At 43.6% G+C, this 21,806-nt stretch overlaps 1 protein-coding gene across 1 annotated transcript; it reads left to right on the forward strand.

The window, feature by feature from the left end:
- Nucleotides 1-15,654: 15,654 nt before the first annotated feature.
- On the forward strand, nt 15,655-19,985 carry rxylt1 (ribitol xylosyltransferase 1). The gene is made up of 6 exons (XM_021601454.2): nt 15,655-16,264; nt 16,473-16,652; nt 16,811-16,913; nt 17,031-17,345; nt 18,182-18,352; nt 18,710-19,985. The coding sequence occupies exons 1-6, from the start codon at nt 16,117-16,119 to the stop codon at nt 19,110-19,112; spliced, it is 1,320 nt and encodes a 439-aa protein (XP_021457129.2). The 5' UTR covers nt 15,655-16,116; the 3' UTR covers nt 19,113-19,985.
- The last annotated feature ends 1,821 nt before the right edge of the window (nt 19,986-21,806 follow it).

Below are 21,806 nucleotides of genomic sequence, written 5' to 3' on the forward strand. Positions count from 1 at the left end.
GCCCGGGAACTCGTTATAGGACACCTCCAGCTTGAGGCGCGCAGGTCCATTCCTAATCCTCCCCGAGGCATCATAGTGGGAGCTGTGGCAGGAGCAGTAGTAGTGTGTTATGAGTTCCCTGACATTTTCCTGGACTCACTGCTCTCCTGGGTGGACTTCTTGGGGTCCGGTAACTCAAGATGACTGTAATCTGAGAAGACTGGGACCTTGAGGTTGGTGTGGGCCAGTGGAGGCTGGTGGGAGGAGCTATAGGAGGACAGGTTCATTGTAATGGCTGGAATATATTTAATGGAACAGTATAAAACATCAAAGATTTGGAAACCACATCTTTGACTCAGTTCCATTTATTCCATTCCAGCCATTACAATAGCTTCTCCCACCAGCTTCCACTGGTGTGGGCCATGCGAATTCCACCAGGGGCTGCATATGAGACATATAAAATGTAAAATAGCAACAACATTATGTTCACAATTTAAGAAAATGGTTCAAGTTATTAGACAGGTTCTTTGTGGGCAATTCCACAGTAAAAGACTGTAAAAGACTGTTTCACTTTAAAATGTACACCAAACAAACACCAATGATTGCAAAGTGAAACTATGCACAATGACTATACAATTTGATGCATAAATTGGATTTATAACAATTTCCACAGAAAATTTTACAAAAACGTTTACTTGAAGAACAAGAATGACTGTTTGCATATTCTGCACTGTTCTTCAAGTAAATGTGTTTGTAACCTTTTCAGTGGAAATTGTATGCGTAGTATTTACAGAAATAGTAGCAAAAGGTGAATGTTTAAATTTTGTTGCACACATATCCAGTAAAAATTTTGGATTACATTATGAAAAAAGTTTGACTGCGGAATCTACCATGTTGTCATGTGTTGCTGCCATGCTGTGTTGTTGTCTTAGGTCTCTCTTTATGTAGTGTTGTTTTGTCTCCCTTGTCGTGATGTGTGTTTTTTCCTATATTTTTAATCCTAGCCCCCGTCTCCGCAGGAGGCCTTTTGGTAGGCTGCCATTGTAAATATGAATTTGTTCTTAACTGACTTCCCAAGTTAAATAAAGGTTAAATAAATAAATACAAATAAATGTATTATACGTAGCATTGATGCAATGACCTTGTCTGTCTGATCAAGGGTGCCATTCTTGATCACAAAACATGAAGTTGACCAGACAACCATAACAAACTAAAGCCAAGGAGTAAAGTACTAAAACAATCTGGTTGAGACTTAAATCAACCAAATCCCAAACCAAAAATGAGTCATAGATAGATCATGTCACTGACATTGAGGCAGGTAAAAAATTACTCTCTACAATGCTCAAGTAAAGTAAGCCCAACATCAGCAACTAGCTAGCGAAATGCAATTTTGTGACTTTACCACTGACACAAACTGGAATAGCGGGCGCTGTCTTTGAGCTGAATTTCAGCAGTGAATCTCCCTTCACACATAACAATTTCTTTGAGCTGAATTTCAGCAGTGAATCTCCCTTCACACAGTGTTGCCAACTCCTCAGTAAGAAAAGTAGCTATTGGCTGTCCTAAAAGTCGTTAAAAGTCGCTAAATGACGTTGTAAGCTAATTTGCATAATTGGCCATGTGCATGTAATTGTGATGGACGCTATAGGAGAGAGGAATAACGTCGAGGGAGAGACAATAAGTGAGTAAAAACACCCTAAATATGTTTAGAACTACAAATGAACTTCTGTTGATTCTTGTTTTTATTAATGTCACAATGTCACAACACAGTAAAACATGAACATTTTTAACCATAACAATTTATTTTTGAATTAAATGGACCAAAAAGAGACAATAGAAAAAACTGTCAATGGCAATGTGAGAAAATTATGGTAACTAGTCTGACCCTAATTCAGGTAAAAAAAAAAAAATATATATATATACTGTATGTTTTTAGATGCATACCAGCAAAACCACTGCACAAACAAAATACTAAGCAATACATGAATTGCACTATAATGGTGACAAACGGTGCTCACAAACTGTTAGGGCCTACATAAAGCTGTCCTAGCAGCAGAGCCTTCTTTTTAGCACAATGGAGTGAATCCTTAGCCAGGTGTAGTAGTGGTATCAGTGGAGCCTTGTCTGGCAGCGAAACAGTTAATTCAGCCTCATTTACTGCCTTAAAAAAACAGATGATATGGCTGACTTGCTTAAACAAATGTGGTTTCTACTGACAATTGAGATCTAGCAACTATGGCATAAAGGGGACGACGAGTGGATGAGGCAATCCATAATTTCAATTAAGACATTAATGATGGATCTAGGACAAACATAGTCAATATAACTATTTGTTCAGCACTTTTGAAATGTACAGTGAAAGAATTCAGAACATGAGCCGTTCTTACAGTATTCTCCCCTTACACCAAGTCAGAACCGTAGGATAAATAAAGGGGGCATATAAGCAGACAATGAAAGCTCTTACAATATTCAATGATTGCATTTCTCTAAAACAGGCTATAGGCTACATGTGCACCACCAAGTCAGAACAGTAGGCTAAGTTATGAGGGGGAAAGGAACCAAATTATTAGGGTGAGGCACATGGGCTACTTAAAGGCCTACTACAAAACATACACTTAGTGTTACTTTCTTAGCTAGAGTATACAAATCTCCCTGGCATATTACATAATTTATGCAGCAGCATACAAGACACTTTTGGACTCATCCTGTTGTTCTCACTTGAACAGGAAGGTGGCATGGTGGTCCTTCTTGTGGGCAAATTTTGTCATCAAAGTCTGGTATTTTCTGGATTTATGGTGCTTTCAAGACAACTGGGAACTCAGAAAAAAAAACAAGGTTGAGTCATGATGTCAGTGATCTTCAGGTTGGAGCTCTAGAAAGAGGCCTGAGATCCTGACTTGGAATTCCAAGTTGGATGACCGTTCAAAACGTATTTTCCCAGTCGGAGCTTGTTCCCAGTTGTCTTGAACTCACTGAAGTCTGAGATTTCCCAGTTCAGAGTTTCCAGTTGTTTTGAATGCAGCAGAAGTCATGCTGGATTGACAGCATGGCCAATGTATTCAATATTTTCTGGCCCATGGTGTTGCATGTGAATGTTTTTAACTTTAAGCTTGGAAAAAGAGATCCTTAAACCCAGACTTGGACCACACACCCACTCCACTGAATAGCAGGGTAGTGATTGCTTTGTCTAGCTTGCTAGCTAAGATTTTGAAGGTATGATATTGACATGATCAGTCCAGTCAAAACTATGGTAGATGTGATTTGACGTCATTTTATCTGTGGCCAATAACCTTAAGCCTTCATGGATGGGCACTTTAAAAATAAAAAAAAAGGTTTTTTTGCATTTTCCAATTAAGAACATTCAATACAAAAGTGAAAAGATATTAGACAACAATGTGACAGCAACAGACGAGCGTAACAAAAAAATAAAATAATTACATATACAAACATACAATAAATAAGTCATAATAAAGAGTAAAATAAAAAATAATAAGATATTGGATCATATGGTAAGCTACATATTATACATTACGTGTGAAACATTGTGAGGATTATATAGAGATTCAATCAATGTGATATGAGGGGAGATTCTCCATATAGTCAAAAGGTTGCCAAATTCTGTAAAATGTCTCAATTTCTTCCTCAATTAGTAAGTTATTTTCTCCAGTGGGATACAACTATTAACTTCCGTTAGCCACATTGCAACTGGCAGGGGGGAATCCGATTTCCATTTCAAGGCAATACATTTCTTGGCAATCACTAGCAATATTTATGTTAGCTTTATAGTATGACTTTGCCTAAGATTGGAGTTAGTAAAGTTGCCCAGTAGCCAGACCTCTGGGTCTAAAGGAAATGCAACCCCGTGAATTGAGGATATGGTATTGCATACCCCCTGCCAGAAACCGTGTAGTTTTGAACACTGCCAAGTGGAATGGAGGAATGTTCCTTCATCTGAGCCACATCTAAAACATAGGGAGTAGATATCAGGGTTGAATTTGTGCAGTCTAGATGGGCTGATATAAAGCTGATGGAGGAAATTAAACTGGTTCAGTCTGTTTCTGGAGTTCAATGTGGATGTAACACCATCCCTGCATAGGTCACTCCATAGACCCTCATCAAGATCAATACCCAGATCTTTTTCTCATCTAAGTCGGGGTCTATCTAACTCAGGCAGTGTTAGTCCTGACATAAGAGCATCGTAAACACGGGAAATGGTCTTGAACAGTGGTTGGTCTGCGTGGCAGAGTTGTTCAATAGGTGACATCTTAGGTAGGTTCCATTGTCCCTTCAGAGTACCCTATTAAAGTTTCTTAGTTGTTCGTAGCTAAAGAAGTCCCTGTTAGGCAATGGTATTTCTGTTTCAGCTGATTAAAAGACATAAGAACTCCCTCCTCATAACAATGTTCCAGAAGAGTGATCCCCTTATCAGACCATGGTCTAAAGTTACTATTCTGGGTTTTAGGGGAAAGGAATCCCCCTCGTCCGAACAGCTTATGCCGTTTGCGCCATGCCAGGACAGAATGTATGATTAAAGGGTTGTCTGTGATGGTTTTTATAGATTTTCTGTCCCATTTGTAAAACAATTCTGCCCCAGTGTCATCATTTACCTCAAACTTTTCAATGTTCAACCATGAGGGAGAGGGACCATTTTCAAACCTCTGAGCCAGAAACATAGACTGTGCAGACTTGTGCTTGATGGTATGGTGGTCAAAGACAGACAACGGTAAGATTTCGCTTTTATCAAAATTGACCTTAAATCCAGAGAAAGAACTATAACACTGTAGTATGATCTGCAAGTGAGAGAGGGAATGTTCTGTGTTTGTTAGAAATAAGACAAGGTCGTCCGCAAAGAGTGATAATTTATGGGTATGGGGGCCCACCTCAAAGCCATGTATGTCAGGGCATGTTCTAATAGCCTCAGCCAAAATGACGAGGGCAAAGAGGTTGGGGCTAATTGGGCAACCTTGTCTGTTCCCCCTATAGAGGGAAAGAGGAGGAAGTAATCCCACTGGTAGCAATCCTATCTTTAGGAGATTTGTAGAGTGATTTTATCAAATTTACAAACACGGTACCTAAACCAAACTTTTCCAAGACGCGAAAGAGGTATGGCCATTCAACCCTATCAAAGGCCTTTTCAGTGTCGAGGGAGATTGTGACACTGGGTATTTGTTTTTTGTTAGCGAGGTGCATTATATTAAAGAACCTTCAGAGATTATTGGAGGACAATCTATTAATTATGAAGCCAGTCTGATCTGGGTTGACCAACAGGGGAAGACATGACTCCAGTCTCTTAGATAGCATCTTGGTGACCAGTTTCCAATCTGTGTTGAGAGAGATTGGTCTATAGGAGGTGCACTTTAGCGGGTTTTTCCCTTTCTTGTGGATTATAGTAATCACTGCTTGAGAGAAAGACTCTGGAAATACTTTTTTAAGTACCTCCATAGGTAGGGGACCAACAGCTCCCTAAATTCGTTATAGACCTCTGGAGGGAAGCCATCTTCCCAAGGAAAGTTTTTTAGAAGGTAAGGATTTAATGGCCTCCAACAATTCAGGAACTGAGAACTGTTCACTCAGGCGCTCTGTGTCTTCCTCTGACAGGCATGGGAGGTTGAGAGAGGAGAGAAAGGAATCAATCTCTCATAGATCATCGCTTGATTGGGAAGTGTAGAGGTCTTCGTAGTATTTCTTAAAAGTATCATTCATTTCAGTAGAGTCGAAAGATATCATTAGTAAGAGTTTCTATAGCATTAATTGTCCTCTTACTTTCAGTTGCAATTCCAATACTTTGTGTGCTTTCTCTCCAAGCTCGTAGTAATGCTGTTTTGATTTAGTGATGGCCCTCTCAGCTTGATAAGTGTTCAGAGTATTATATTTCAGTTTTTTATTTACCAAAAGCCTGTATAGATCTTTAGTCGGGCCTCTTTGGTAGGTTTTCTCTAGCTCAGAGATTTCAGATTCAAGGACATTCAGTTCCGCACCGTGTTTTCTGTTCAACCCTTTAGTATAGGAAATGATCTGTCCCCTCAGATAGACTTTCAATGTGTCCCAAAGAATGAAAGTGTCAGGAGCAGAGGGTTTGTTTGTCAAAGTAAAAATATTGATCTGCACTTTGATGAATGCACAAAATTCAGGTTGCTTCAGGAGTGTAGAATTCAGTCTCCATCTTTCTGCTCCATTTTCCTTGGTAGGAATGGAGATTGATAATACCAGAGGAGAATGGTCACTAAGCAATCTGGGGAGATACTCTACCACTCTATGAAACAGTTGGGTCGATAGTAAAAAGTTATCTATGCGTGTGTGTGTGTGTGTTGTGTGGGTTTGAATAAAAAGAGTAGGCCCTATCCTGTGGGTGCAACTGTCTCCAGATGTCTAGCAAATTAAGATCTTTCATGAATGACATGGTGAGCTTGCCGGCTTTGGTAAGAAGGGAGGGTTTATCAGAGGACCTATCAAGAACTGTATCTAAACAAAAACTAAAATCTCCTCCAACCAGTAGCCAGCCTGGTGGTGCTTGAGCGACCTGAAGGAAGACATTCTGAATAAACATATGGTCATCGAAGTTAGGAGCATAAATATTCAATAGGGTCCAAGACTCTGAAAACATATGCCCCTGCACCAAAACAAACCTGCCAGAGGGATCAGAGATGGTGTTGTTGACGCAGAAGGGGATGTGTCTACTTATCAAAATTGCAGTTCCTCTTGCTTTGGAGTTAAAAGAGGACTCAAAAACTTGTCCTACCCATTCACTCTTCAATGTCTTGTGTTCACTGGCTGTAAGATGTGTTTCTTGTAAAAACACAATGTCAGCCTTTAATATCTTACGGTATGTATAAACTCTTTTCCTCTTAATCGGGCTGTTAAGACCTTTTACGTTGAATGTGACATATTTTAGTGGATTAAGTATAGGTTGGGTTTCAAATATATAACCGAATGGAAATCTCTCATATGTAAATAGTCAGGAAATGTTTCAACTGTAGTTTGAACACTGAAGTGACCTATGTGTCTTTTTAGGAAGGAAACAAAAGAAGAAAAAAAACAGAAACCCCACCCACCCCGATTGTCAGACTAAAACCACAATCCCAACAAACAAACATGAATACACTTGTAGAAATACATTGTTACTCGCTTTCCATCTTGCTCTTACTAGCTAAACCTTGGCGTAAACTTAAACCTGCGAGCTCTCTTAAGTTGAAAACAAACGTTGTAAATAGACATTTATGGCTGAATATTTACTGCCCACAGTAAGGGCTGCTTGAGTCTCTTTTCAGGAGAAGAGAAACATAAATGGGGGGGAAATCAGTGGGCCTAAGACCACTAATTTGCTTCACCCAGTGGATATTGACTAAACCAAAATATACTCTCTTGTAAATGTAATAGAACTCACCCGGGGGAAAAAATGGTTAGTTGAAAATGTACAAATCAATTTTAGCAACCGGATAGCGGGTTAAACAGATCCAAATTCCAAGAAGTTATCAGCAGTTCAGTCCCAGGTCAGAACGGATAAGAGAAAACATCAAACTGCATCTTATCCCCCAGAGAGACCATCCTGGTTCAGACGCGGTTCAGTTCTTTGAGAAAAGTGAACACTTTTCCGGTGTGTTGACGAGATGGCTTCGGCCTTTGTACTGAACTTTCATCTGCGCAGGGTGGATGAGGTAGCCGGTGATGTTCTTCTCCTTCAGTGCTTTGGCGGCAGGTCTGAACTGCTTGCGACGTCTGGCGAGATCCGCGCTCATATCCGGGAAAAGGCTGACCCTCTTGCCATCGATGGTGATGTCCCCTTTGGGTCTTACGAGTTGCAGTATCTTCTCTCTGTCCTGGAAACGGAGGGGCACATCTGGGTGGGGTTTCGGTGCTGATGTTCTGTGGGCGCGTTCGATTTCCAACGGCTTGGTGAAGTTGATTATGCCTAGGACATCCGGGATCCATTGAGTGAAGAAACGGACCGGGTCACGACCCTCACTGTCCTCTTTCAATCCCACCACACGGATATTGCTATGTCTGTTCAGGTTCTCCATCTGGTCTACCTTGTTATTGAGGAAGGCATTGTCCTTGTGCAGTTGTATCAAGACCTTGTCATGTCGAGCGATGGTATCTTCAACTGTGCTAATGCGCAACTCAGCTTCAGTCGTTGTCAAAAGGAGATAATTTGTGGAGGTTTTCTGGCCGTCAAAGAAAGAATGGAGTTCAGACGATTTCTTGTCAATTTTTAGAGAAAGACCTTTTACCATCCTGAATTTCCTGGAGGAGAGTAGCAAGCATTGCGAGCCTGCTGAGAGCAACAGTCTGGAACTGTTGTCTGAGGTATGAGGGCTAATGCTAATCTTGCTAGCTGTAGCATTATCGTTATCTTGGGAATCAACAACGTTTTGGTCATCCTTCTTGCCTCTCGGTCGGAGGTCCATGGCTCTTTGGAAAGGTAAGTACTTGACAATTTATCAGCCGATGTTAGAATATCGTTTCAACGTTGTTGTTTATGTAATAATGGAATAACTTTGAAGAGCTTGGTTTGTAGACGTCTGCTCAACTCCGCCACATCACGTGCTCATGGATGGGCACTTTTAATGTAATTCTGTGGCAGTACCCAAGGGGCTTGAATTTTCGAGCTCTCCCCGTAGATTTTGCGGTGACATACTGTCCCTGTGAGTGACAGCCAATCACGGCGCAATTAGAGAACATTGCCAACCCCTAAGCTCCGTATTTTCCACTGGCTGCCCCACCACCAGAAAAAGCGCTTAAGTTTTCATGTATCGAATACAAATCTCAAGATCAATGTGTTTCCATTGCATTTTCAACTCCACTCATAGTTTTGTCACAACTGCGTTAAGTAGTAAATGTTTCTACTCGTCTTGGCAATTGAGCTCTAGACAAGAGCTTGCAGATACAGTGTGTACATCAAATGTCAAACTTAGGGCCGAGTCACAGATAGATCTTTCACCACATGTATAAAACTAAAACAGGAAGTACCAGTGAGTCGCTCAATAATGAAGTGGTCAGATGATGCAGGTGCTAAGCTACAGGACTATTTTGCTAGCACAGACTGGAATATGTTCCAGGTTTCATCCGATAGTATTGAGGAGTATATCACATCAGTCACCGGCTTCATCAATAAGTGCATCGACATCGTCCCCACAGTAACCATACGTACATACCCCAACCAGAAGCCTTGGATTACAGGCAACACCCACACTGAGCAAGGGTAGAGCTGCCGCTTTCAAGGAGTGGGACTCTAACTTAGACGCTTATAAGAAATCCCGCTATGTTATGCCCTCCGACGAACCATCAAACAGGCAAAGCTTCAATACAGGACTAAGATTAAATTCTACTATACTGGCTCTGACACTCGTCAGATGTGGCAGGGCTTGCAAACTATTACGGACTACAAAGGGAAGCCCAGTCGCGAGTTGCCCAGTGACACAAGTCTACCAGACGAGCTAAATGACTTCTATATGCGCACTTCGAGGCAAGCAACACTGAAGCATGCATGAGAGCACCAGCTGTTCCGGACGACTGCATGATCCTGCTCTCAGTAGCCGATGTGAGTAAGACATTTAAACAGATCAACATTCACAAGGCCGTATGGCCAGACGGACGTGTACTCAGAGCATGCACTGTCCAACTGGCAAGTGTCTTCACTGACAATTTCAAACTGTCCCTGACCAAGTCTGTAATACCTACATGTTTCAAGCAGACCACCATAGTCCTTGTGCCCAAGAACACCAAGGTAACCTGCCTAAATGACTTCCGACCCGTGCACACACATCTGTAGCCATGAAGTACTTTGAAAGGCTGGTCATGGGTCACATCAACACCATCACTCCAGAAACACTAGAGCCACTCCAATTCGCATACCGCCCCAACAGATCCACAGATGACACAATCTCTATTGCACTCCACACTGCCATTTCTTACCTGGATAAAAGGAACACCTATGTGAGAATGTTGTTCATTGACTAGAGCTCAGCGTTCAACACCATAGTGCCCTCAAAGCACATCAATAAGCTAAGGACCCTGGGACTAAACATCTCCCTCTGCAACTGGATCCTGGACTTCCTGACGGGCCACACCCAGGTGGTAAAAGTAGGGAACAACACATATGCCACGCTGATCCTCAACACGGGGGCCCCTCAGGGGTGCATGCTTAATCCCCCCCTGTACTCCCTGTTCACCCATGACTGCGTGGCCAAGCGCGACTCCAACACCATCATTAAGTTTGCTGACAACACAACGGTGGTAGGCCTGATCACCAACAACGATGAGACAGCCTATAGGGAGGAGGTCAGAGACGTGACAGTGTGGTGCCAGGACAACAATCTCTCCCTCAATGCAAGCAAGACAAAAGAGCTGATTGGGGACTAAAGGAAAAGGGCCAAGCACACCCCCGTTCATGGCAACGGGGGTGTAGTGGAGACGGTCAAGAGCTTAAAGTTTGTTGGTGTCCACATGACTAAGGACCTACTATGGTCCAAACATACCAACACAGTCATGAATAGGGCATGACAACACCTCTTCCCCCTCAGGAATCTGAAAAGATTTGGCGTGGGTCCTCAGATCCTCAAAAAGTTATACAGCTGTACCTTCGAGAGCATCCTGACTGAATGCATCACCGCCTGAAATGGCAACTGCTCTGCCTCTGACAGCAAGGCGCTACAGAGGGTAATGTGTACGGGACAGTACATCGCTTGGGCCAAGCTTCCTGCCACCCAGAACCTCTATACCAATCGGTGTCAGAGGAAGGCCCTAAAAATTGCCAAAGACTCCAGTCACCCTAGTTATAGCCTGTTCTCTTAGCTACCGCCCGACAAGCGGTACCGGATCGTCAAGTTTAGGTCCAAAAGGGTTCTAACACGTTCTACCTCCAAGCCATCAAACTACATGTACAAATTACCTCAATTACCCTGACTAACCTGTACCCCTGCACATTGACTCGGTACCAGTGCCCCCTGTATATAGCCTAGTTATTGATATTTTATTGTTACTCTTTAAAAAAAAATTTTTTACTTTAGATAATTTAGTCAGTATTTTCTTAACACTTATTTTTCTTAAAACTGCATTGTTGGTTAAGGTAAGTAAGCATTTCACAGTAAGGTCTGTTAAATTTGGCGCTTTTGACAAAATACATTTGATTTGAAGTGGCAGGCAGTGGGAGAAGATGGAACGAGATGGATTGTGGCCGACATTCTACTAATTTTCTTATCAATTAAACAATTGACCTCAATTCAGCTTTCTGTTCCCAAAACTACAATCTGTTACGAACAGAGTTGTTTAGAAGGTGTGCAAAGGCAAATTGAGTTATTGCACACGCACACTTCAGAGTAGGCGATCCCTAACGGAAATATGCAAATGTAGCTAGAATGCACCAATATGACCTCGCTAGCTCGTGCTTGGCTCTATGACTCATTTGTTCGCATTTGAAATGACATGCTGTGGTTTATCTTGGTTTAGTTATAAAAATCTTTGGCCGAGTGTCTATGGGTTTCTTCTTTAGGATTTGGTTGGCGGATCGCATCCAACTTTTGGGTGCGTACACCGCCACCTACTGTACTGGTGTGTGAGGCCATTCACAGCCTACGTACATTAAATTATTGATACAGTAATATACAAAATTGTGGAAAAGGAAAATTTCCCCGCCAACAATTTACCCTCTCCAAAAAATAAAAATAAAACACTAGTCCACTATTTAACCCGATCTAATTATACTCCAGACCGATGGTCTGAGAGGACAGAACACTACTAATCAACACCCCCTACAACTGCTCTGCAATAAATCCTCGCAATCCCAAGTACTTCTCTGCCGCTGCCACCACAACTTCTATTTTCTGTGACCTATGATCCATTTCTGCAGTACAATTGACAACCATGGCTATAAATGCTGAAAATCCCACCTTACTGAAGCACATATTCTTCTAATCACTCTCTCTTGGTCTCTGCCGATCCACAGGAATCCTCTCAGTATCCCTCACCCTGTACCCATCTTCCTCTACCCCCCACTTCACTGCTTTGGCATACACCACTTTCCGTACTACTCTAACCCTAGCAACCTAAACCTGCCTCTCTCTCTCTCAAGACACCTCCAATCTCCATCCCCATGGGCAATCCCATAGCTAACACACACACACACAACTTTCTCCACCGATACTACACATTCCTTCGACTCATGCCCTCCTGCAAACTTCTCACATCTAGGAATCTCCCTCCTACACACTGCTGTAACATGCCCATAAACTTGACACCTGAAACACTGTAGTATTTTCAGAACAAAAGCTCTCAAGGATAACAGGTAGCCTCGTGGTTAGAGCATTGGGCCAGTAACCAAAAGGTTGCTAGATCAAATCCCTGAGCTGACAAGGTAAAAATCTGTTGTTCTGCCCCTGAACCCACTGTTCCTAGACTGTCATTGTAAATAAATGTGTTCTTGAATGATTTGCCTTAAATGACTTACACTTCCTAACTTGACCGTGTCAAGACTTCATCAAAACTTAACAGGACAGACAATGTCTTCTCTTTTTCCCCAGACTCGACACCGGATCTGCATCGCACCAAACAGCAAGAATGACAGGTACTGGGAATCTTCAATTTCAACTAATCCTCCTCAACACTTAATCCCCCTTTTTCACTCCTCTCCACGACACCCTACTCCAGAGAGCAAAGCAAGTCACATTTCCTGTCTCTAATCGCGTGATCCGGAGCACCTGCTCCCTCTGGACTGAAGAAACACAAATCATCACTAATCCACTCTGAGTTACTCTCACCAACTAAACAGTCCCCCAACCTGACACCACATATGGATCAGCCAAAATGCAATTCTCTCCCCCACTGGGCCAGAATCATCCTTTTCATCCTTGGGATGAGGCCCAAACTCGGCTGTCCTCACCGCCTTCTTTTGTGACCTGTGCCTCTTGCAGCCGTCTGCAGGTTTCTTCTTCTTCTTTTAAGTTTATGGCAGACTACACCTATTGGTGTATTGCCGCCACCTACTGTACAGGGACTTCTTGGATATTATGGCGGGCCGCAAACAAATACTATCGGTGCATGCCGCCACCTACTGTTTTGGCTGTATATCAACCTAAATAGTAAACACAATTATTTGGTTGATTCTATTATGTCCAGTTTCTTTCTTTCTTTTTGTTCTCTTTTGTGCAGTACAATTAATCACATTCACAATAAACATAATATCCACCTTCTTCACAATCAGCATATCAGTTTCCCTCAACTGTTTAACAGTCCTCAATCTTCACAGTTTGTGGAACATCCACCGCCATATCTTCAGCTCCCTAAACTCATTCAATTATTTCCCGTGCCTCCGTGTAGGAGACCCGCTGTATAGCCCTGACCCTCCGTGTAGTAGACCTGCTGTATAGCCCTGACCCTCCGTGTAGTAGACCTGCTGTATACCCTGACCCTCCGTGTAGTAGACCTGCTGTATAGCCCTGACCCTCCGTGTAGTAGACCTGCTGTATAGCCCTGACCCTCTGTGTAGTAGACCTGCTGTATAGCCCTGACCCTCCGTGTAGGAGACCTGCTGTATAGCCCTGACCCTCTGTGTAGTAGACCTGCTGTATAGCCCTGACCCTCCGTGTAGGAGACCTGCTGTATAGCCTTGACCCTCCGTGTAGGAGACCTGCTGTATAGCCCTGACCCTCCGTGTAGTAGACCTGCTGTATAGCCATGACCCTCCGTGTAGTAGACCTGCTGTATAGCCCTGACCCTCCGTGTAGGAGACCTGCTGTAAAGCCCTGACCCTCCGTGTAGGAGACCTGCTGTATAGCCCTGACCCTCCGTGTAGGAGACCTGCTGTATAGCCCTGACCCTCCGTGTAGGAGACCTGCTGTAAAGCCCTGACCCTCCGTGTAGGAGACCTGCTGTATAGCCCTGACCCTCCGTGTAGGAGACCTGCTGTATAGCCCTGACCCTCCGTGTAGGAGACCTGCTGTATAGCCCTGACCCTCCGTGTAGTAGACCTGCTGTATAGCCATGACCCTCCGTGTAGTAGACCTGCTGTATAGCCCTGACCCTCAGTGTAGGAGAACTGCTGTATAGCCCTGACCCTCCGTGTAGGAGACCTGCTGTATAGCCTGACCCTCCGTGTAGGAGACCTGCTGTATAGCCTGACCCTCCGTGTAGGAGACCTGCTGTATAGCCCTGACCCTCCGTGTAGGAGACCTGCTGTATAGCCCTGACCCTCCGTGTAGGAGACCTGCTGTATAGCCCTGACCCTCTGTGTAGGAGACCTGCTGTATAGCCCTGACACTCCGTGTAGGAGACCTGCTGTATAGCCCTGACCCTCCGTGTAGGAGACCTGCTGTATAGCCCTGACCCTCCGTGTAGGAGACCTGCTGTATAGCCCTGACACTCCGTGTAGGAGACCTGCTGTATAGCCCTGACCCTTGCCACTTCATACTCTTTTATCCCAACCCGGGCACTCCGGGGAATTGAGAACATGGTTGCCATCACAATTACAACATTGTACACCCTCAGATTCTTCAAGAACATTCCTTCGGCACACACTTGATACATGTCCATACCTTTAGCAATTTCGGCAAAACGGCTTGAACACAAAAGCTTTCGTCGCATATCTTAACATATCCCCACTTTGACATGTGAAGGGAGATACTCTTCGTCAAACAGAAATAATACTGACAGGCTTTCTTCTTTTCCCCCATCCACTACACGGTTCATTCGGTGTGCTCCAACTACTCTTGGTATGCTCCTCGTAACCACGAGGCCTCCACATCCAACGTAACGTCAGAGATGACACCTTTTAACGGTGCTTTGCTACAAAAATCTAAACTCTTCACTTCAAAAGTCCATCTGCGGGTTTTCACTGCTCCCTTGTACTTGATTGATTAATCAAGGTCACTAATTAGTAAGGAACTCCCCACACCTAGGGTTTAATTGAAAGGGAAAACAGTAAACCTGCACGCACTAGGCCCTCCGTGGTATGTGTTTGACACCCCTGGTCTACATGATGAGATTATTATGCATATTTTTATTTGTCAAAAGGCAGTCAAGCATCAATCATCATGTCACCAATATAAAACCCTCAATATTTATTGGAAAGGAGCATCAAGACCCCCTGTGCACTTTCACCTCCCTGTGAAATTCATTATCATGTATTTAATCTGTAGCCTAATAAACTGCATGGTTTCCCAAGTCATAGCGGGAGGAACACACACCATACCATCGCGTGACTCCAAATTTACTTTGATATGATGGTTATTATATCAATATTTGCGCATAAAGGCGTTCCACCACCATTTCTCGCATTATTAATTTGACCAACACAAGAAGACCCCACCATGTCGAATGAACAAATTATCTGTCTGTATTTATAAAATTGTACCGAAAATACCTGTTTCCATCACAGCTGTTTTGATTTTTTGCTGGGGATGGTGTGACTTTACTCACATAAAAAAATTGGGATGGAAACCACAGGAGGTTGGTGGCACCTTAATTGGGGAGGGTGGGCTCGGATTAATGGCTGGAGCTGAATATGTGGAATGTTATCAAATACATCAAACACATGGTTTCCATGTGTTTGATGACATTCCAACTGCACCTTTTCATTTTCGTCAAACACTATTTTATATTGGATTGCCTTTGATTTGATGGAATGCACATGCGCAGTTTGGCGTGTGTCGACCGTTAGACCCGATTACGTGTTTCTGTGCATGAGTTTCGCAAGCCAACGTCGCCATGACATCGCCTACGAGCGTGATAGTGGATTTATAAAGGAGAGCAGTTTCTGTCTTTGCCTTAACTGTCAGCTCGATCCGCCTTAGGTACGCCCTGGGTAACATCCGGGATTATGTTTCAGCGCGCAGTCTCAATTCTTATAACATCTTTGTAAGCAATTTGTTTTGTATTTAATGTCAATTATGCCACACGAGTCGTTTTATTTATCAAAATAAAAATCGGTTCTGTTTGACGATAAGAAGAACATGCTTCACGTAGATTAATTCCAAAAGGGGAATCATTTTTCTCCGGCAAATCTTATGCCAGCCTTTGAGCTGGGTCCTTGAACTGTAAACAGTCGCTTTTGATTGCTTTCTCAGTGTTTCCGAGACAACAAGCTGTACAGAGATTGGTCACTTTAACTGATACTCGAGTGCAGAATGGTAACGTGAGAAGGAAAACATGAAAAAACATCACAGAAAAATATTCATCCTGATAGTTTTCGTGTATGTGGTGTTTTCCTTGTATGCTGCATACAATGTATTTTTTAATACGAAGGTGATCACCCGTGTCCACAGAGTGGTGAAGAAAATTACAGTCGCAACCTCAGGTAAATTACCTAGCTAGCTACATATCTGACAAAATAAACTCACTGTCCATAGTTTGCGGGTCATGTCCAATGTTGTAGATGAGAATATACAGTCAACACGTGAATACCCTCACATGGTTATGGACTGGTCATGTAAATTGGCTATTTGAAAACCACTAACTAGCTAGCTCCAATAAGTGTTATTGTACTGTTGTTTTGGTGATTACAGGTGGTGGTGTTGTGGCTCCTTACATTGGGGATGATGTGTGGAACCCTTGGGAGGATGAGCAGGCTAATGCACTTTCTGCTCTGCACAAACAGAGGGAGGCTTTCAGACAATACCAGGAGCGCATTGACAAGAACAGGCCCAAGAGATACAAAGTTCAAATCTGGGGGAAAGCGGCCATAGGTAATGCCTTTTTACGGATCTTCTGTGATAAGTTGTACAATATTGCTTGGTATCTTTTTGTTGTTTGATGCTTCCTCTTACAATGTTAGGTTACATTATGGAGTAAAAAACATTCTTATGGATATTGTCCCTCTGAAGTAACTTCTCTCTTCTATCAGGACTTTACCTTTGGGAACATATTTTAGAAGGTCCCCTCAACCCCACCGACATACAAGCACAGTGGAGAGAGGGGGAGATACAAGTGGGAAAGATAGATTTCAGGTAAGGCATCACAAATGAGACTCCAATCACAATATAAGATGCATATGATCTAGCTGATGTCAGCTATTCTGACAGCCCTCCACCCCACCATCTCTCTCTCTGTCTGTCTATCTATAGTTTCTACACAGGTCCAGCGGTGATCCAAGGCCATGTTCCTCTGGACACAGACAGTGTGGTTCTGGTGCTGAATGGCCGGGAGCAGCAGAAGATCTCCTACGCCACCCGGTGGCTGCAGCATGTCCAGACCTTGATGCAGTTCCACGCTGTGAATCGTGTGGCTGTGGTTCTGCTGGGCAGCGAGCGCTGCACCAATGACTGGATCAGCCCCTACCTGAGGAGACACGGGGGCTTTGTGGACCTGCTCTTCCTGGTCTATGACAGCCCCTGGGTTAACGACAAGGATGTCTTCCAGTGGCCCCTCGGAGTAGCCACGTAGGTTATCTGAACCCTTATTCATAAAGTGTCAGAGAAGGAGTGCTGATCTAGGAGCAGTTTTATCTTTGAGTTCATAATTATATGGAAAGAGAACCTGATCTTAGATCAGCACTCCTACTCTGAAATGGTTTGTTAATATAGGCCCTGATTTAGTTTGAAGGTTTCTCTGAGTTTGTTTCTCATGTTTCAGAATTCTGCATTTCTTGTTTGTCTTTCTTCCCTCACCATGTACTTTTCCCTTTTAAAATATTATTTTACCCTCTTTTTGTCCCCACTTTCGTGGTATCCAATTGTTAGTAATTACTATCTTGTCTCATCGCTACAACTCCCAGTCGGGCTCGGGAGAGACGAAGGTCGAAAGCCATGCGTCCTCCGAAACACAACCCAACCAAGCCGCACTGCTTCTTAACACAGCGCGCATCCAACCCGGAAGCCAGCCGCACCAATGTGTCGGAGGAAACACTGTGCACCTGGCGACCTTGGTTAGCGTGCGCTGCGCCCGGCCCGCCACAGGAGTTGCTGGTGCGTAATGAGACAAGGATATCCCTACCTGCCAAGCCCACCCTAACCCGGACGACGCTAGGCCAATTGTGCGTCGCCCCACGGACCTCCCGGTCGCGGCCGGCTGCGACAGAGCCTGGGCGCGAACCCAGAGTCTCTGGTGGCACAGCTAGCCCTGCAGTGCCCTAGACCAATGCGACACCCGGGAGGCCACTTTTCCCTTCTTTCACTCGTGTTTCCATTGTAGGCTACATAATAGTACATTTTAGGCAAAGCATTGCACCAGAGAGGAGCATATTTTAAAAGTGGACTTGTATGCCCACTCTGTTCAGATACAGGCAGTTTCCTGTGGTCATGCCAAACTCCCATATGGTGAGCTCCACAAGGCCCTTCCTCTGTAACTTCCTGGGAACTATCTACAAGAACTCCTCGAGGGAAACGCTCATGGGGATCTTGAAACAAACCGGACTGGACAAAGAGTGCATCACTACTGGCAGAGAGAAGTATTTCACTATGCTATGCTGTCACTGTCAAGCACTGTATCAATTCACAATAATGGGTTTAAGTCCAATTTTTGCATCCTGTCTTTCTCAATGAGGTTTGGACCTCTAGTAGCTCACTTCAGTGGAATTACTTTTGTTGGTATGCTTTGTTTACCAGTGAAATATCAATTGAGTGAGCACGCTCAAATAGAAGTTCAACCCTTTTTTGATCTTTGCATTTAAAAATTAATGAAGCGCAAAGGGGAATTTACAAGTACTATGTATATATATTCACAACAGAAGCACTGTTTAAATACGTAATACATTCAACGAACTCCCTGCTCACTAGACGTTAATATTCCTCCTCTTCTGCATCAGGTGGCTTCCTCAGGAGACAGTGGAGAGTCTGAGACGGTACCAAACAGCCCTGGCCCAAAGCGAGCTCACCCTCTGCCCCGTGGGAATCAACACGGAGTGCTACCGCATCTACGAGGCCTGTGCCTATGGCTCCGTACCCGTGGTGGAAGACATGGTGACCCCAGGTGGGTGCTCTGCTGCACGCAGCTCCCCACTGCGTCTCCTCAAAACTGCAGGAGCCCCCTTCATCTTTCTCAAAGACTGGAAGGAGCTTCCAGGCCTCCTGGAAAAGGAGAAGATGATGAGCCAGGAGGAAAGGACTGAGAGGAGGAGGAAACTGCTGGAGTGGTATAGCAGTTTCCGCCAGCAGATGAAGGACAGGTTCACCGAGGTCTTAGAGGAGACCTTCTTCAAAAACAGCTAAGTCTTTTTAAAGCTCAGAGTAAAACACAAAATGGCACATAATTACGAGGTACTCTGTGGATCTCATTGGCAGTGTGTTTAAGGGAGAAAAGCCACATTTTTGTGGATTTTGTGGGCTTATGGCTCCATTTTGTAAGGTTTCCACTAGTAGCTGACAACTGTCTCTCACAAGATAATGTTCAAACAAAACATTGATTTCAGGCTATGGGTGAATTATATTAGAATGAGGTGGCTGTAAATCTTGTTGTTCTCCATAATTTATTTGACATAGTTCAAGATTTACATGTATTTATGTTGTAACTTAAAATATTAGGGATTTCAGTTGCTCTTGAACTACTTGCTGAATGCACACTCCAAAGCAACATTGTATTCAACCTTTCAGTAAGGCCCAGTTATTGTATTTTTACCCGAGGAGGGTGGCGCTATAAGAGGACAGGCTCATTGTAATGGCTGGAATGGAATGAAATGAATGGAACTGTATCTAACACAGTAAACATATAGAAACCACGTTTGACGTTCCATTTATTCCATTACAATAAGCCCTTCCTCCTATAGCTCCTCCCACCAGCATCCTCTGATATTTTTTCCATCTAGAAATTTGTCGGGTGGATATCTCCTTTTCCTTTACGTTTATCATTGACCTGTCCTTGAACTATGTAGGGCTTGTTATTGTGACAGGAGTAGGTCTATCTCCAGTGCGATTGCAGTAAACCATATCCTGTGGTAAACCATAACCTCATGTTTTCATGCTGTTTTTTATTTTATTTTATTTATTTCACATTTTTTTAACCAGGTAAGCAAGTTGAGAACAAGTACTCATTTACAATTGCGACCTGGCCAAGATAAAGCAAAGCAGTTCGACACATACAACAACACAGAGTTACACATGGCGTAAAACAAACATACAGTAGAAAAATAAGTCTATATATAACGTGAGCAAATGAGGTGAGATAAGGGAGGTAAAAGGCAAAAAAAGGCCATGTTGGCGAAGTAAATACAATATAGCAAGTAAAACACTGGAATGGTAGATTTGCAGTGGAAGAATGTGCAAAGTAGAGAGTAGAGTAGAAATAATGGGGTGGAAAGGAGCAAAATAAATAAATACATACAGTAGGGGGAGAGGTAGTTGTTTGGGCTAAATTATAGATGGGCTATGTACAGGTGCAGTAATCTGTGAGCTGCTCTGACAGCTGGTGCTTAAAGCTCGTGAGGGAGATAAATGTTTCCAGTATCAAGAGATTTTTGTAGTTCGTTCCAGTCATTGGCAGCAGAGAACTGGAAGGAGAGGCGGCCAAAGGAGTAATTGGTTTTGGGGGTGACCAGAGAGATATACCTGCTGGAGCGCGTGCTACAGGTGGGTGCTGCTATGGTGACCAGCGAGCTGAGATAAGCAGGGACTTTACCTAGCAGGGTCTTGTAGATGACCTGGAGCCAGTGGGTTTGGCGACGAGTATGAGGCGAGGGCCAGCCAACGAGAGCGTACAGGTTGCAGTGGTGGGTAGTGTAGTATATGGGGCTTTGGTAACAAAACAGATGGCACTGTGATAGACTGCATCCAATTTATTGAGTAGGGTATTGGAGGCTATTTTGTAAATTACATCGCCGAAGTCGAAGATTGGTAGGATGGTCAATTTTACAAGGGTATGTTTGGCAGCATGAGTGAAGGAGGCTTTGTTGCGAAATAGGAAGCCAATTCTAGTTTTAATTTTGGATTGGAGATGCTTAATGTGGGTCTAGAAGGAGAGTTTACAGTCTAACCAGACACCTAGGTATTTGTAGTTGTCCACATATTCTAAGTCAGAACTGTCCAGAGTAGTGATGTTGGACGGGCGGGCAGGTGCAGGCAGCAATCGGTTGAAGAGCATGCATTTAGTTTTACTTGTATTTAAGAGCAGTTGGAGGCCACGGATGGAGAGTTGTATGGCATTGAAGCTCGTCTGGAGGGTTGTTAACACAGTGTCCACAAAGAAGGGCCAGAAGTATACAGAATGGTGTCGTCTGCGTAGAGGTGGATCAGAGACTCACCAGCAGCAAGAGCGACATCATTGATGTATACAGAGAAAAGAGTCGGCCCAAGAATTGAACCCTGTGGCACCCCCATAGAGACTGCCAGAGGCCCGGACAACAGGCCCTCTGATTTGACACACTGAACTCTATCAGAGAAGTAGTTGGTGAACCAGGCGAGGCAATAATTTGAGAAACCAAGGCTATCGTGTCTGCCGATGAGGATGTGGTGATTGACAGAATTGAAAGCCTTGGCCAGGTCAATTAATACGGCTGCACAGTATTGTTTCTTATTGATGGCGGTTAAGATATCGTTTAAGACCTTGAGCGTGGCTGAGGTGTACCCATGACCAGCTCTGAAACCAGATTGCATAGTGGAGAAGGTATGGTGCGATTCGAAATGGTCGGTAATCTGTTTGTTGACTTGGCTTTCGAAGACCTTAGAAAGGCAGGGTAGGATAGATATAGGTCTCTAGCAGTTTGGGTCAAGAGTGTCCCCCCTTTGAAGAGGGGGATGACTGCAGCTGCTTTCCAATCTTTGGGAAGCTCAGACGACACGAAAGAGAGGTTAATGTATTAGAGCTTGAAAAATGATTAACACTGTTCCTGTTGCATCTTGTTTTCTGTGAAATGTTGTAAACTGTTTGTTTTGCTATTAAAACGTGTAATATTTGTTAAGTTGTAAATGTTT

Source organism: Oncorhynchus mykiss, chromosome 1 (genome assembly GCF_013265735.2).
Source record: "Oncorhynchus mykiss isolate Arlee chromosome 1, USDA_OmykA_1.1, whole genome shotgun sequence".
Classification (NCBI taxonomy): domain Eukaryota; kingdom Metazoa; phylum Chordata; class Actinopteri; order Salmoniformes; family Salmonidae; genus Oncorhynchus; species Oncorhynchus mykiss.

What these genes read in the sequence shown, in the direction of transcription:
- rxylt1 (XM_021601454.2), top strand. Translation starts at nt 16,117, where the DNA reads ATGAAAAAACATCACAGAAAAATATTCATCCTGATAGTTTTCGTGTAT. An exon ending in TGGCCCCTCGGAGTAGCCAC is followed by an intron (nt 17,346 to 18,181) that starts GTAGGTTATCTG and finishes CACTCTGTTCAG; the next exon opens with ATACAGGCAGTTTCCTGTGG. An exon ending in ATCACTACTGGCAGAGAGAA is followed by an intron (nt 18,353 to 18,709) that starts GTATTTCACTAT and finishes CTTCTGCATCAG; the next exon opens with GTGGCTTCCTCAGGAGACAG.